Below are 17,219 nucleotides of genomic sequence, written 5' to 3'. Positions count from 1 at the left end.
CTTTGGCTCTAAATAATGTGTTGGATACTTATGAGCATTGTAGAAAAATATATCTTGAAAATGCATTTCTGGGAAAAGTGGGCAAAACTTTGTCCACCTGATGTTCTCTGCAGCGTACGGGAGGAACAGAAGGGCAGAGTAACGCGGTGTGAGAGGCAAAAATACAGAGACGTTCTCGATATTAAACCCATCATTTCGCAAAACAGTAATGTCTTCAGTCACTCTGTAAATTCATTTGATTCTGACTCTCTGTGACATGAGAGGGAATAATGTAATTGTACAAGATGACTGAAAACAACAGGAAAATAGTGCAAAATGTCTAAACTTTGCCTATCTAGCATTAACTCAGAAAAAAATAACTAGAACTAGATTTTCAGTTACATGTATGAAATCACAGATGACTGTTTGTTTACTTCTGAGACCATGTCACTGCACAAGACTGATGCTTAATTCCAGTTGAGGCTATTTTGCAAAAGGAATAGTTTCAAAATGTGAATGCAACAAAGCCAAAGCATTAATCAAGGTTCTTATCAGGGCAGAGGAGAATAAAGACAGAACTCACTGCTCTGACACCATTTTTGCAAAGCATATTTTGTCTACATCCTAGCTCTTCTATTTCCTGTTTTAAACAGATATTACTCCACCAGGGTTTGCCATTAACTTGTTTATTTAACACCTGTAATATTTTCCCAGTTATACGAAGTGAAATACGCCAGGTACACAGAAAACTCTTAGTATTATTCAGGGAGAGTCTCCTGACAACAAAATTGTGGTTAAAAGACCACTGAGGGACCCTGGAGTGTAAAGTGTTGCTCCTTCTGTGATACAGAAAGAACAGATCGAGGACACGCAGTGCAGCACTCAGTGACATCCACTAATGTTTGGTTTAATTACATGTAAAGAGAGTGCACAAAATAAAGACATGCAGTCCATTGTCAGAAGAGATGAATATTACAAAATGGCAGTGCATAAATTAACTGGTAAAAAGGAACAGAGAAATGCATTCAGAAATGCATTTGGAAATGCTACTGAAAAGAAGATGATCAACTTAAGATTTAATTTCCTCATAGAAGGTGGGCTCATGATTTTTCAAAAATGAAAAGTGAAAAGGCCTGCTGCCTTAGATTTAACTGTGCTTCTGGAATTTACAAGCAAAATAAAGCAAATTTACAAGCAAGAAGAACAGACGGATGTATTCTGATAAATATTGTTAGTAACTCAGGTGAACCCAGCACTTTAGATTGAGGGATAATAATAACTAGAATACATAGCAGACGGTAGACACCTCAAACAAGTGCTACAGTCACTAAAATGCTATAAACTATATCTCTTGTACACGCGTCAATAGAGGTGGGTGTGAAATACAGAAATCATTGTTATTCTCTGGGGCAACAGGCCATTTAGACCTGCTTTCCTTGACAGCAGAATATATCTGAAGCCACTGACTGCTGGAATAAATAAAACGGAAAGCAGCTGTCTCCCTTAGGCAACTTTCCAATGCCTGAAGCAGCCCCATAAGTGAAACACCTCAGAGCCCTATGACAAGGGTGCTGGAGAAGTCTCTTTCATGCCATTGCTCAGCCAGGGCACAGCTCTGCTCTCACAGGTGTCTGTGCTAAAGGGAAGGATGTGACATTTTGGTACCACTGGAGTAATCCACAAAAGTACCCAGAATGAAAACCAAGTGGGAAAACCCTCACAGAAGCTTTAAACCTGAAACTGCAGAGGTGTTCATCTCAATGGTTTGCTGCTAGCAAACCACCTTGGGAATAATAATAATAAAATAGAGCAGAATAAAATCATTGTCCTCATTTTACAGAAGAGCTCATGGTAATGTAGGGCTAAAAATGGACCTCAGTCATGAACCTTAGTTATGTGCATTCACTGTAAAACAAGTTAGTTCAGTTACACTCTGGTATACACGCATTTCTTCATCTGCTCATCACTTTAGATGCATTACTTCATCTGCTCATCTCTCATATTTTTCCTATCCTTGTCTTTCATATCTTGCTATGAAGGATCTGATTTATTAATTTATTTATTTTTGGGTGTGCGGTGTCACAACACAGAAGGATAGACTAGAATTGAGACAATGGTATGCCTGTAAAAGCTAAAATAATAAACACTCAAACTGATCAAATTAACTTCTCATCATAGTTTTGGTTGTTGTTGTTATAATTTCCTCTGGTTGACCAAAATGTATTTAATAATTGCAGGTCAGTTATTTATACTTTGCAGTTACTGTCCATGTAAGATATATGCAGTATGCTATGTAAGTATGTAAGTAGCATTGTAAGTACTATAGCTCCTGTTAGATGAAAGACATCTTACACATGTCAAAGGCTTCCTTGCAAAAATTAAGTTAAAAAGATAAGTAAGTATAGAAAAGGCAATACCAAAGAATAAAAATCTGAACATAGTGAAGAAATGCTCATAAGGGTATATTTAAAAGCAGCTCAAATCTCTGAAGAGGAGACTCTGTGGTGCTGTTGATGGTTGCTTATGGGCATGGCATCTTACTGTCTTTCACTATAAAATCGTAGCCCTGAATGAAAAGGTGCCAGAGGTGGAATGTCTTGTTGAAAAAAATCTATTCACAAAATGTAAACCAAGGAAGTTTCTTAAAGGCAAATCAAAGGCAAAGGAGGTCATTGCCAAAATTACTTGGAGAGCTAAAAAAAAAAAAAAAAAAAAAGCAATAACAGAACATTCTGTAATGGACATTTTAATTTTAAAAACAAACTATACTGAAAAACTTCACAGGATCTCACAAGATCTATTGATTAACTTTCTAGAAAACAGACTAAAAGTAAAGAAGAACCAGAAAGTTATCTCGAAAAATCATCAGCAATCAAATATTATACAGAAAACTTTTAAACTCACAGAAAGATTGTTTATGGGTGCTTCACTAGGTGATTATTTGACAACAGCAACTCACACCAGTAAAAACTAACCAGAAAGAGTTATTTGAAGGGCATTTTTGGAAATTTTCTTGCACAGGTGAAAATGACTGCTCAAAGTGATGGGAGTTATGTGCAAAGCATATTGCATATGGTAATCTATCTTGTGCAAAGTGTTTGACACTGTCCCACATGACATCCTGGTCACCAAATTGGAAAAAAAATAAAATGATGTGATGGATGGACCACTCTCTGGATGAAGAATTGGCTGGATGGTCACAGTCAGAGTTGTGGTTAACAGCTGTGTTCAAGAGGAGACTGGTGATGAGTGGTGTTCCTCAAGGGGGCTGGAACTAGGTGATCTTAAAGGTCCCTTCCAACACAAAGCATTCTATTTTCTATGATTCTATAAAAAGTATGAATGTGTCAGCACTTATATTGAGAACAACATGTAGGCAAGCACTCCTTCACATAAACAATCATCACAAAAATGGTAAATACCTTGAAAAAGTACTTAGGCAATTTTTCTTAAACTGAGATTTTACCCTTAGAGATTTTTAACATGAAAATTATGGTTATCAAAGTACTAATAAAATGTTTAGACCCAAAGAGGGAAGTCTGCTTTCTCTAAAAGCACACTATTATTGTCTGAGTTAAAATGCACTCTCAGCAAAATGTTTTAGAGTCTCTTGTGACTTTTCATTACTTTTCATTATTTTTACCTTTGAGATACTGTTTTCATTTAAATTAAACACCATGTCTCCACCGTTGTCCATCCAGAGATTAAAGGAGTTTACATAGCATCTCTAATGGAAACCTGACAGTATCATCACTGGACAAGCCAAATTCCAGCCTTTAATTGAAGAGATCTCAGGGGAAAAAAGGGAGGATTACTGGAAGGCAAAAACAAATTGCACATGAAAAAAAAAACATACTATTTTTTCCCTGGGACTCCTTAAGAAAACATAAAGAAATTTTGCAGGAGAATACAGAAATAAACTCAAGATATCATTTAAGGACATGAAAAGTACCTCAGACATCTCTTCTTGATCCTTCAAATGCTGTGCGGAGTGAAGCATTCTGTCAGTTGTTAGCTAGCAAGTTTAAAAGCCCCATCACATGGACCATAATTGTACATGCACTACTATGTGTGACAAAGCCCTTCTAGAGAAAGGCACATAGGTATCCTTGACAATCATGGATCTAGTGGTAGTATAGGTGATATCAAAGGTACTACAACACTGCAATTAGGCACAGATACATAGGAGGTAAGAAAATATATCCTGGAAGATACTGAATAAGTTTTTCATGTACTGTTTATGTTCATCTTGTGTTTCAATCAAATGGGCTACCATGTAGAGAATGAAAAAAATATATATATTTATGAAGCCCTCACAAACAATAATCAACAGCAACATTAACATAAAATAATGAGGATTTACAAGTTTATGCAAACTAAATGACATGAAAGAACAGTGGTGCCTAGTTGAAAAGGTTCTGGGCATATTCTGAAGCACTCACAGAAGACGAAGAAACATTTTTCAGATTAATGACAAAATGAATATGAATCACGGTTTTGAACAAAAGGGAAAATGAACACTTTCAACATGAAGTCACTCAGTTTTCAAACTCCATGCAGTAACAGTTAGATTGCTACTTCTAATATGGTGTGAAGTGAATACACAAGATAGAGAGGAAACTGTCCAACACAGCAAGATTTATTAAGGATTCAAGGGAAGGCTTCAGGCAGGACAGTTCAGCAGTTACTGTTTTTTACTTGGCATCTTTGCACAATTTTCCTTAGATAAGAACTTACAAGTGCTGTGGCTTTGATGGCTGAAATTAATTTCCTAGCTTGCAGAAAGGAGTCACTGGTGCCAAAAACCCTGAGTGACCTGTTACACCTTCGCAGCTGATGGCAGGTTGCCACTTGCCATGAGAGCAGAATGGTGCTGGAGTGTGAAACTGCACAAATCAATCCTTTTATATGGTGACCTCATACAAAGGAGTAAGCTGTCATTACAGGAAGAAAAATTGCAGTAGAAGAATGAATCTTGTGTTTAATAGAACGTGCTCTTTTAAAGAAATGTTCTCTGCTGACTGTGTTAAAATGCTTCTCTGTTCCTATATTCCATGTTTGTTCCTTTTTGGCATCCAGGGCTAGCTGCTCTGGCTCTGCACACAGTCTCACCATTGTTGGTGTAAAAGACCTCTCTTAAGGAGAAAATGCCATGAGAAAGACCCTTCCTGTATTCTTGCCTGACCAACTCTGCAGTTGCCTTCAAATATCTGATCAAAACCGCTTTCCTCCTTTCCTTTTGTTTTCTAGTTGCATTTCTTCACTGCTATCAATGAAAGCCTAATTTATGTAATAAATCTCTAAGGTATTCTGAAATTCTGAATTTCATAACTGTGCCCACGTAATTATGATATACAATGAGCTGCCTCACAATACTCGCAATCTTTAGCTTTCTGCCTTCCTATGTCCCCTTTCACACGACTAGGACTGGTTGGTGGCTGGTTAACCGGAGAAGAAAAATTAAGCTATTGGGCAGTAGCACAAATAATCAAAGTTCTTCAATGACTGTTGCACCACTTAAGCAGCAATTAGAACACTTGAATTAGAACACTTGAAGTGCTGTGGACAACAGTTGCAGTGATCACCTTCCAGACAACAATACTTCAGCAGGTTCAGTAGCAGCATTTGAGGACAAAATTCAGGTGAGACCATCAGCTGCAATTGTGCTTTTAAATTAAGACTGGCACTGAACTATTTTGAGCAGAATTGAGCAGCAACATCTTCAAGCAATAACAACACCTCCTTTTCCAAATGCCACCACTTACTACGTTTAAATAGTACTAGCATATTCAAAGATAAAATGAAAATTCCACCAGAAACATCTAATTCTCTCTGAAAGTTCTTTTGGGTAAAAGTAAATGACTTCAGACACTTCTGTAGCCAGACTGGAGTATCTTCACCAAAGCAGCTTTCCAACTTCGTTTGAACATTCTCTAAGATAGAGAAGAGCATTTGCAGATCTTATGGCTCTGAGAGAGCTGCTGCATAAAAGAATGAACCAGGCTTTAACATTCATGCAGCAATAAATGTACAATTAGATCGATATATCACCAAATTCAGAAGAAAGTATGAGATCACACATGGTTTAGAAAGAACACCTAACAGAACACAATCAAAATCAGGCATAAAAGCTCTCTCTTTTCCCTAGCTATACTTAAGGAGTTTTTTACAGCATTTCGTTTTGATATTTGACTTCAATTGAGTATTTCCACTTCCTTTTATTGTCAAGGGCAGAGAAGAAGCAGGGAGTAATTTTCCACACTTCAGCAACAGAAAATAAAATATTTTGGAAGAGAAAATCTTGATTGGTGCTAGGAATCTCAGAAATGCACATAGTCATAGTTACTGTTTTCTATTTGCCTGATTTAATTGATGCTGTTCCACTCAAAGAGAGTAGGAAGGTCTCAGTCCCACCATGCACGTGGGGATAAGTTTATTAGCAAGTTCCAGCAAAGTCTCCTAAGAGTAGGACAATTCTATCACTACATGAAACCAAAAAACTGCAAGAACAAAAGAATGGCCGAGTTCCAATGAAAATCATTAATCACATTTCTGTAGACAATGTAGCATAAATCATGCTTAAAAGAATAGTGAATTGATTTCAAACTGGTTATTTTCAGAAATCCAGGATAAAGTAGCCATTCGTTACAGTATGGCAACTTGATACTCATTAGCGATAAGTATAGAGAACTGTTTTCTTCCTAAGTTAACCTCCAGAGTTGAAACTTTAACAGCCAAATTACATTTCAAATTCCATGTGACCATTAGAATGAGCTAAATTGTTGCATAACATTAGCCATTCTGTGTGTGCATGTGGTGATGCTTCAAGGGCACGTTATACATTAACACTTAACTACTGGATTCAGACAATTTGTTTTCCCTTGGTGCTTGTCAGGAGTACAAAACACGGGTAGTTTTTTTAATGCGCACATTCCTGTGTCTGGCCTTTCTCCAAAGTTTGAAAGGCCATCAAGGCAGTTTTCCTTCTTTAGCATAAGTTATTTGCTATGCTGCTATTTAGTGAAAGAGCATAGTTTTCTGTGTCTCAAAAGAATTGGAATTTTTCACCTGTGTGTCTCAGTTGTATCCCTGCAGCATGTTTCCCTGTGACTGTGGGCAGTATAACAAGAATGCTGCCTTTCCAGCAGAAGGAATCAAGTATGAAATGTGGGCAGCTTTAGACAGGGGAGAACTGGCCACAACACCCAACTGCGACACAAACACCTTGCAGTAGGGCGTATTTTGATAACAGTTTCTGTTACTTACATCTTCCTTCAGCACGTAATTCAGACATATCCCTAACAGGCAGCCCATGCTTTTTCCCAGTGAAGTTTAGCAGCATCACTCAAATTCTTCTGGCTGGAGGAAAGTAGTATGAATCTGGCCAGTTTGGGGGGTTGAGATCTGGTGTAACATCCCCTTATTAACTGAATTTTGGTCTCCTAATGCAAAAGGCTCCTAAAAAATTCCAGCTCAGAGGAGAACCTAAGCAGATTCTGAGGAGACATCTGACCCTTTTGGGTAGCTGATCCCAAGAAACACACACACAAACCGTTTAAGTACTCGGCTGAATCATGGCACAAACACAAAATACTTATGCTTAAAAACAACAGGCAAATAGACAAATAGATGGGAACAGTTTCCTAGCATTCCAAGCTTTTGTTTAGAAGCTTCACAAAGCATTAGAAGAGTCAAAACACACCTTGATTTTTCTCTTATAAAAACCTATATTAACAAAAGTTTGAATGCATATTCTCAGGAGAACTGATGAAAAAATATTGTGGCTTCTTTTCCAAAGACAGTTTACCTGTTATGGTGTGAGGAACAAAGCAGCAAAAAAGAACAAGGGGGAAATCCTCATTTTATCTGCTGTCCTTTTTCAGAGAAGCGCTGCAGAAGGCTGCCTTATGCTATAATCTTTGATGCTGCCATAACCTTGCTCTCCCAGCTCACGAATCTGAAGTTTACAAAGGCTGATGTCCTAATAATATGCAATACATCAACAATAGCCAGTCTTCTAAAGGATATTTTTCTTGAATGGTTAGCAACAAAAATCAAACCATGTCCTTACCCCAAATATGAAACTATCTAGTGGCTCTTATCTATGGTAACAGGAGCAAGCACAGATTGCACAATGAATAAATTGTTTTGAATGTTTAACTACTTTTCTCACAGACTTATCAATTATTTTACTGAAACTGATCAGTGAAATCGGGATGAGAGAAAAGACTATGAGGAGAATGTGCAGCTGGAACTTTCAGCAACACCTGTAACAGAAATCTCTTTTCTACATTTTTTATCATTCTGTTTGGGGAATGCACCCAGTACATCTCCCTACTGCAGTTCTGGCAATGCCAACAGGCTGCAAGCTTAGCTACTCACTTGGGAATTTTCTCAATGTGAAAAATCCCTGAAGGGAAAGCTGCTAGGGCGTGCTGTGAGAGACAGTAATGAAGGCAAACAAGCCAGGATCCCTTCACAGCTCAGACAAACAAGCAATAGCAGATCTTGATCTCAGTTTACCTCTGCATGCTAGGCTAAGGGATGCCAATACAGGCACAGATTTATGTGCACATCACATCTCCGTGATTAGCAGTATCTCTGAGAGGGCCAGGGAGCCAGCTGGGGCTGGTAACAGCTTCACACATTCAATTTTAATTGACTACTGCGTGCCTGTCAGATACCTCAGTGCTGCCTTCCTTCTGTTTTAACTTATGCCAAAAGCTTAACTGGTCCCAGTGACCACAGGGAACAAGCAAGTGAGAAGAACAGAACAACTGCAGGAACTGAACAAAGTCTATGCTCCTTTCGGAACTGCATTCTAGGTACAATCTGCTCTAAATTTCAAGATCATAGATCAACTATCACAGTTCAAGCTAATCTCTTAACCCACAATCATACATTACAGCAGGCTTTGATTTAGAATGATTTCATTTAATTTTCATTTTCTGTGTCTATATTTAGAATCCAAACTTTTCTCTCTGAAAATTCTCAGGAAATGCTTCAGTGAGATCAAGACTCTACTATTAACACCTTCTGATACAGCATTTAATGGTATAGAATCAATTAAAATACTCAAAACAAACAAAAAAAATAGCCATCCAAATGAGTGACAACAGTATTCTCCACAGTGTTTCTTTCTATATCAATAACAAATGCATAAAGTAAAAGTTTGACTGAAATTGCTCCAGACATGCATGCATAATTTCTCTTGTAACTCTTTTTAAAGCACATATAAATAATTTTGCTGATAAATTGCAGACAGCATCACAGTTGAAAATTAGGTAATTATAAATTTTACCTCTGCTTTTATTTTATTGTCTCCAAAACAGAGGTGCTGTAAGTAGGCTGCAGCATTGGACTGTACTGATGGAAATTGATGCTGTAACATCTGTATAACTTCTGGAAGCTCTGGATCTCGCCATCCAAACTCTCTGTGAGAAAACAAATAAGAAAGACTCAACAAGAATTCTTCTACTAGTGGATGGATATATGTAGCAACAGTTTGGCCAACTAAGATGAAAAACATATGTAAGTTTTACTTTCCACTATTTTTAAAGTGCACATTTAATCATATATGAAAGGATTTTCTGCTCTAAATAGTACTAGTATGAAAAAAGTTAAATAAATCATAGCTGGAGTAAATAACTTCATGGAATTGTCTCTACATGCTAAAGTTCCTCAAATAAAACATCATATAAGAACAGAATAATCCACACCATTATACAGCCTCTATTAAAATCCAAGTATAGAGTACTAGAACCATAATTCTGAATGGTTTGCTAAGAAATTTTGTCAGGAAGTCTTTTATTTATTGCAATCTTTACTTTATAAAAATTACTATCTCATATAATTAGTGATCACCTATTTTGTCTTTTGATTTGTTGTTTTCAGATATAGCTCAAGCTTAATGGTAAAAATTTATATGATACATCGTATAATACATACAATTACATAATTTTACATATATTACAGTTATACCATACACAATACATGGTTATGCATCTGATTACTTTTAAATCTTCATTAGTAATACTCAGTCTAAAGCAGATGATAGGCAAATAACAACAACTCAGCACATGCACTGTCTTTTATTGCTATGAAGCATGATACACCATTAGCATTGAGTGAAACAATTGATTACAAGTGTGGTGAACAAGCTCCAGCAGGTATTCTGCTGTTTCCAGAACTCAAAATCAATCTGTCACTTTACGTCATTTTTTCCACTGGGTCTACAGCTAAAGGCAGCCATCAAAACGGCTTTGGCCTTTGTGTCCCAAAATCCATGCAGCCACTCTGCATGAGACAGCTGAATTCCTCTGTGCTTTAGAATCACAGAATCACCAAGGCTGGAAAAGACCTCCAAGATGACTCAGTTTAACCATCCACCTACTGCCAATATTTCCCCACTATTCCATGCCCCACAGTACAGCATCTAAATGTTTCTTGAACACCTCCATGGACAGTAGCTCAGACGCCTCCCTGAGCAGCTTGTTCCAGAGCCTGATCACTCTTTTGAGAAGAAATTTTTCCTAATATCCAATCTGAATCTCCCTAGCATGGCTTGAGGCCGTTCCCTCTTATCTCCCATGCTAGTTATGTAGGAGAAAAGGCCGATCTCCACCTGGCCACAACCTCCATTTACACAGTTGGAGAGAGTGGTAAGATCTCCTCTGAGCCTCCTTTTCTCCAGACTGAACAATCCCAATTCCCTCATCCATTTCTCATAATGCTTGTGCTCCAGACCCCTGACAGCTTCACTGCCCATCTTTGGATACACTGTAGTGCCTCAATGTCTTTCTTGTAGGGAGGACCCCCAAACAGAATACAGTACTAGAGGTGTGGCCTCACCAGAGCTTTGTACAGGGGGATGATTACCCGTCTCCCTGCTCCTGCTAGCAGCACTATTTCTGACACAGTTGTGCTAGGATGCAAGTGGCCTTCCTGGCAACCAGGCACACTGCTTTTGTGTCATACAAATATTTTTCATCATCTTTCATCTAGTGCTATTGTACAAGGTAATACAGGAATACGGTTCTTAGGCCTTAGAAATATTGGTTCCATTTGCCCTTTAAGATGGAATGGGAGATACGACACCACTTCAACCTCAGCATTCAGCTGGGGTCTCTACTTAGAGCACTTGGGAACCCTAATCTCTTGCATCTTCATGAAAGGCACACAAGATCCTCACTGGGGTTTAATTCAGTGCAAGCAGCACTGTTTTTACTGTTTTATGTTGTTTATTTCTATCCAATGGAGCCACCATGAAGATTACATACCCCATTTAGGTATGCAGAGGTTAGGTATGTAAAATTAGGGCAATGGGTCAAGCCCCATAAACTTGTGAAAATGACTGCAGGTTCTTCACTGCAGTTACCGTAATCACTTGAGGGGTTCATACAACACAAGAACTGTTGCAAAGTCTGTCTCTTTGAAAAAAATATTTGTTATCATTAGTTTCCTTCCTGAATTATGAGGATTCTGCTGGGCTGAGGCCAAGTGCACATCACTGGGGGAATTGACCTATTTAAATAAAACTTAGAGTACGCAACTTCACAGGCTGTCTCAAGTAAATTCAGGCATCTCACTCTTCAAATATTACAGATCTCTGAGACATTTTGTTGAAACAAGACTCATTTTACAGTGACATTGGATTGCTATGGAACAGGTATTGTCTGTTCTTCTCTCACACAGGATGTTTGCTAGACTGAGAATTATTATTATTCATATCTCTATAAAAAGATCTAGAATATAAGTAGGAGATGTAGAAAAATAAGCATAGAATTTTATCTGCTATTTCTGTTCTGACAAAATTAATGTTAAGATGTGAGTATTAAATTTCACATCAACTGTTTAATATATAAAAAAAAACAAAACCAAAAAAACAAAAAAACCACAGAGATGTAATGCAATACATTATGTGTAGGTATTTCCAGTGAACCCTGGGACAACACAGACTGTTGGGAAACTTCTCAAGGAGACCTGTTACATAGATTCAGAAAGATCTGAATCTAGTACTGAACTGGTATTTTTGAAGTGCAGAACACTGTAAAAGGTATCAGGGAAGCACAGAAACCTTGGTAGCTAATAGTAGGATAAGGACAATAGCTACGGACTAAACAATCCATATGTATATATAAAGAGAGAGACAATATACATAAACAAATCACAGAAATGACACAGAGAATACCTATGTAATATAAAAAGGGTCATCTTCTTGAGGTGAACAACCTGACCCAGTTCTCACTGAAATACTGCCTCACAATGCTGTGAGACTTGAGCTGCCTTCACTGAAGGGGTTTAGAAACTGAGCTGGTGCTTGGAAGGACAGGCAGCCCATCAGCTTGAATACTTCATTGGATGGCTCTTTTTCATTGCCTACAGAGGTGAGTGACAGAACCAGTGTTACTTGATGTGTTGGCTTCCTCTTATGCATGCTTTTCACAGTTAGGATGATACCTAGGCAGTAGCACATTAACAAGTTCTTCAACCACGTCAGTCTACATATATGGCTCTCAACCAAAGATATCATTCAGAAATTATTTCTACATAAAAATAAAACATGAAAAATCCAAACCCTGATGAGAAATTCATTATTCCAGCTCATCTTCTAATTTATTCTTGTTTAGATTCCTAGATCTTAACAGTGGCTGTTGGCATTTTAGGAGGAAGTTTTTCACTCAGAGGGTGGTGATGCACTGGAACAGGTTACCCATAGAGGCTGTGGATGCCCCATCCCTGGAAGCATTCGAGGCCAGGCTGGATGTGGCTCTGGGCAGCCTGGTCTGGTGGTTGGCGACCCTGCGCATAGCAGAGGGGTTGAAACTCATGATCATCGTGGTCCTTTTCAACCCAGGCCATTCTATGATTCTATGTTATGATTCTATTAGACAAAAAAAGCTTGTAAGACAAGACAAGGAGTGGGAACATTCAAAAGCTTTTGCTTTAAACTAAGTAACTATACTTTGAAATGCTGAAACTTCTAACAGCAAATTGTCTCCAAAAAGGACAGAGGAGGCAATGAATGGCAAAAGGAAAACGTCCCTTAATCATTGGCCCAGTTAACTCATCTAATGAACCTGCAGATTTTACATGGTAGGTATGCACATATGAAAACAAGGCTGTGCCCACTTTTTTTTCTCTCATCTTCCAGCAGACAATCTGATGATAAATAAACATTTGTCTGAATGTTTGTGTGCACAATGGACTTAAGTGGAAAATTAATTCAGAAAATAAACTTTTAACACAGAACTCATTATCAACAGATCATATTATCAGTTATAGGAAAGAGAACGAACAAAGCGGAAAAGAAGTTAAAAAAATTTAGCTGCAATATGCATTGTCATTTCAGGCAGATGGTCTCTTAAAATTATTATATTTTAAGTAGTTTCTAAATGAATGATGGTAGCTATTTAGAACAAACAAAAATTTCTGTCAACAGTTAAGGGCGCTTGAATAATTGCAGTATTATAGCAGCCTTCAGGGCAAGGAAGAGTAACTTCTGGGTGTTTATACTTTTCAATTGTTTTCTTTTTAACATTCTGAGTAGGAAGAAGTGAGCTAGAGATGGAGAGTTTTTAGAAAAGCAGGTCTGCAGCTCTAATAACAAAATTTACTTTGAGAAAAAAACATATATATTTCTAAATTCTCCTTAACTATGAAAAGTTAGGAAGGCTACTTAAAGTCAACCGGACAGAGGCCTTGGGAAGGAAGGACTGGAATTTCTCAAAGACAAAGGTAAAAAGATACCTGGAATGTTTTGCATAGATGTGAGGAGCTTCCAGGCCATGGCCTCACGCGTACCCAAAGCTCATTAAAACGGAGAGCTGAACTAAACTAAGAGACAAACTGCTAGGGATAAGAAAATAGACTGTGGAAGTCAAAAGTTAGAATAAGCTAGGTTATATCACAGAAAGATAAGTAAAATTAAATACCAAAACATCATTTACTGACTACAGTGAAAAGCAATATTACAGTCAATACCTGATGATTAGAATCAGATTAAAGGAAGGGAAAAAGAAAAAGAAGATCAGATCCATCTCTATTTCTGTGAAATATCTGATACTGTGCCACACGGAAACTAGTTCAATTGGCAACAAATGAGAATCCAACCCCTAGTAAAAATACTATAGCAGAATTATGGAAAATTTGAAACGGCAGGGAGTAGCCTAAAGAAACACTACCTAGCTATTTGTCATTTACCAACTGCTTATGAAAGGTGAGAGAGGAAATGCACATAGATGGTGAAAAAAGTCAGAAGGTTGGAGTAAATCAGAGATGTGTGGTGTGCAATTTTTGAGAATTCTATCAAATTATCAGTGCAGTCAATCAAAAAATGAACAGTACGCTAGAATATGCATTGAAGATCTGCTACTGCCTGTGTTTCCCTGGGAATGCAACCTCTATGCAGCTATGGGCAGCTAAAGGCTTCTGGTGGTGGTGTAGCTTTTCTCAAGAAAATTACAGCTGTGTTACAACTTGACAGCTTTGTCTGGAAAGCGGCATTTGCAGTGCACTTCAGGCAGTTCAAGAGACCATAGAAGTTCATTTTCTCTAGGAAATATCATTATTTGAGGGAACTGGTGAAAGCATGCCAGTGTTCCTACCACCTTGCTTCTTTGACAGGAACTTTGCTCTAGGAATGTAAGATTGATCTCATCTTGAATCCTTCAAAAGCTTTTAGCTGGAAGTGATGACTAATGTAAATGATCCATGTATTGCAGTAGTCTGCTGTCAAAAGATGAAGCAAAAGGCTACATTTTATTCAGGCTTAACTGAAGAGAATCAACTGAGAGTTGGGTGTGAGATAAGTATAAACAGCACTAGTAAGAAATCCAGATCAACATGAGGACACCACTTGAAACCAATTCCTGCTCCACAGCACACCTACATGTCAGAAAGAAAAAGGAAAGACAGATTTAGAAGAGACTGTTAGTAACACAGTTGACTGTATTGTCTACTGTCTATTGTCTAATGGTTTCACATGAAGGTGATGCTGAGTACAGGATATGTACAGCATCTGACTATTTGCTTAAACTTTGCAAGGCTTTTTTTTTTCTTCTTTTACCATTCTGATTACACACAGAAATGCAACACCAAAGCCCTGTTACACCAGTGTAAGCACTGACTTTAAAAATCCTACAAAGTTTGAGAACGTAGGGACACCAAAATTGGAACCCTTACAAAGAAATCTGAGAAGCAGGTGTGATGGCATCAGATATTATTCATCCATTGGCCACAGAAAATTTGACGAGAGCTTGGATTCTTATTTCTAATTTACATTACTGGAGCAGAATATTTGCATCTGATCGAGCAGTTGGCATATGCAAGCACTGACATCCAGAGCTATTCCAGTCTCAGCATCATTCCCCAAAGGCAGTGATGCGAAGATGCCTGCTATGAAGAACCATATGTTTGACAACGACTTAACTACCACCAAGCACTTACGAAAGACAGAGAATGCACGATTTGTAAACATATTCATTATGAAATTGTATGTTTACACCAGACTTATCTTTATGTACCTGCCTGCCTTAATAAGCACATACGTATGTAAAACACGCTTACAGACTGGTAAAGGAGAGGGTACCCTGTACGAAACATATAAAGCAGCATTGCTAATCCTAGCCTACAAGATTTTTGCTGCATTAGAGATATATCTCTGCGTTTCTTTTTTTCATTTTTTCCTCAAAATTTCAATAAATAAAGCCTGAAAGTCTCATTCGCCTCATCTCTGAAAGAAGAGCTCTGAGAATGTATTTTCGGTTGCACTAGGAGAAAACAAATTACATGAACCTTACAGAATCAAACACAAAGAGAAATCATCAAGAGTCAAAAGAGGATCAAAGAAAGAACTACATCTCTTACTCAAGAGGAGACATATTCTTCGATTAAAACCATTTTGAAGGGAATATACCAATGCTACAGGAATCTCTCTGTAAGGATTTTATCTCGGTACATTTACAAAGAGTACAGACAAGCTGTTAAACTTAACTGATAAAAAAGAAAAAAGCATTTCAAGATAATGTACCAAAAAGGAATGTGATACAGATATGAAGAAGCTATCTAACAGGTTGTTCCCTCATTTTCTTTCTGCTGTTCTTAGGTCAGACTGTTTGATTTTATGATACTTGCTTCAAGGGGCATTTCAATAATGCTCTCATTAATATGTTTTAACTTTTGATTCCCCCTGAAGTGCTCAGGCAGTTGTACTAGATGGTCTTTGTAGGTCCCTTTCAACTGAACTCTTCAAATTCTAAAACATAAGTGAACATACTTCATTTATCAGGAATGGTACTCTGAAAACTTTCCTTACAATATTTTCCCTTTTTAAAGCACACCTCTTCATATCCAAACACAGCTATACACACATAGTTGTTTTTTATTTTTATCATTACTGCATGTTGCAAGCCTGATCTGAATGATCTGCTACAATTTAAGAGGAGGCAGAGCTACTGTATTTGCTACTAGCATTTCTGAAAATGGAACGTGGGAATTGGATGAGATTTAGCACGCAGTTTTAGGAAGAAAATATAAAAACAACAATCTCCATTTGACTCACTTTAGAACATGCACAAAATCCACACTGCCTTCTTTGACTTCTAGTCCAATTTGGCTAAAGGGGTGTGCAACAACAAGCCACTGATCATCTTCAGCCCCATGCTGATATGAACAACATACATCCACAGAATGCAATAATGCTGGGTTTAGGCCTGCACCCCTTAAGGCAGCAGTGAACACATATCAGCAGAGACCTAACTGTACTGCTGGTCTGGCTTTTCAAAAAGAAAAAACAAAGAACTATTGGAAAAGTTAGAACTGAAGAAAATGACATAATCAAGACTAAATGTGTAAGTGCCAGAAGGACAGAGAAAATGTACCACAACCTATCTTCTGTGAATAAAATGCAAGTTCCACAAAACCCCCAAACATTTAAGTTATTGTTTATCCCTACCTAAAACCCACATCCTGTGTACATCGAACAAAGCAGAAATTGTAGTTTGCCTTCTGTACATTAATATGAGCACCACGACTCTGCTACAGCAACCTGCCAAGGGTATGGAAGAATAACTGCAGTGCTTCATGTGATAGAAGCAAACGTATTCTGTATCATATAATCTGAGTATGCTTTCACATTTCATCAGCCCCACAGTTTTTGAATTTCACAAAACTTCACCATTTGTTTCTTTTGCTAACAGAGTTCTTAACACTTTTGGAAGAGTTGCTATTGTTAGAACAGC

The 17,219-nt window shown here is 37.7% G+C and overlaps 1 protein-coding gene across 6 annotated transcripts in view; it reads right to left on the bottom strand.

The window, feature by feature from the left end:
* Positions 1 to 17,219, bottom strand: part of CTNND2 (catenin delta 2) — a 612,391-nt gene that overhangs the window by 148,530 nt on the left and 446,642 nt on the right. For all 6 annotated transcript variants that reach the window (XM_052703881.1, XM_052703884.1, XM_052703886.1 and 3 more), the window contains exon 10: positions 9,281 to 9,413. In XM_052703881.1, the coding sequence (XP_052559841.1) occupies positions 9,281 to 9,413 (133 nt within the window). The remainder of the gene's footprint in view (positions 1 to 9,280; positions 9,414 to 17,219) is intronic.

The sequence above is a fragment of the Tympanuchus pallidicinctus genome, unplaced genomic scaffold (genome assembly GCF_026119805.1).
Source record: "Tympanuchus pallidicinctus isolate F22 unplaced genomic scaffold, pur_lepc_1.0 scaffold5, whole genome shotgun sequence".
Lineage (NCBI taxonomy): Eukaryota > Metazoa > Chordata > Aves > Galliformes > Phasianidae > Tympanuchus > Tympanuchus pallidicinctus.
This window is presented reverse-complemented; position numbering and strand designations above follow the sequence as displayed.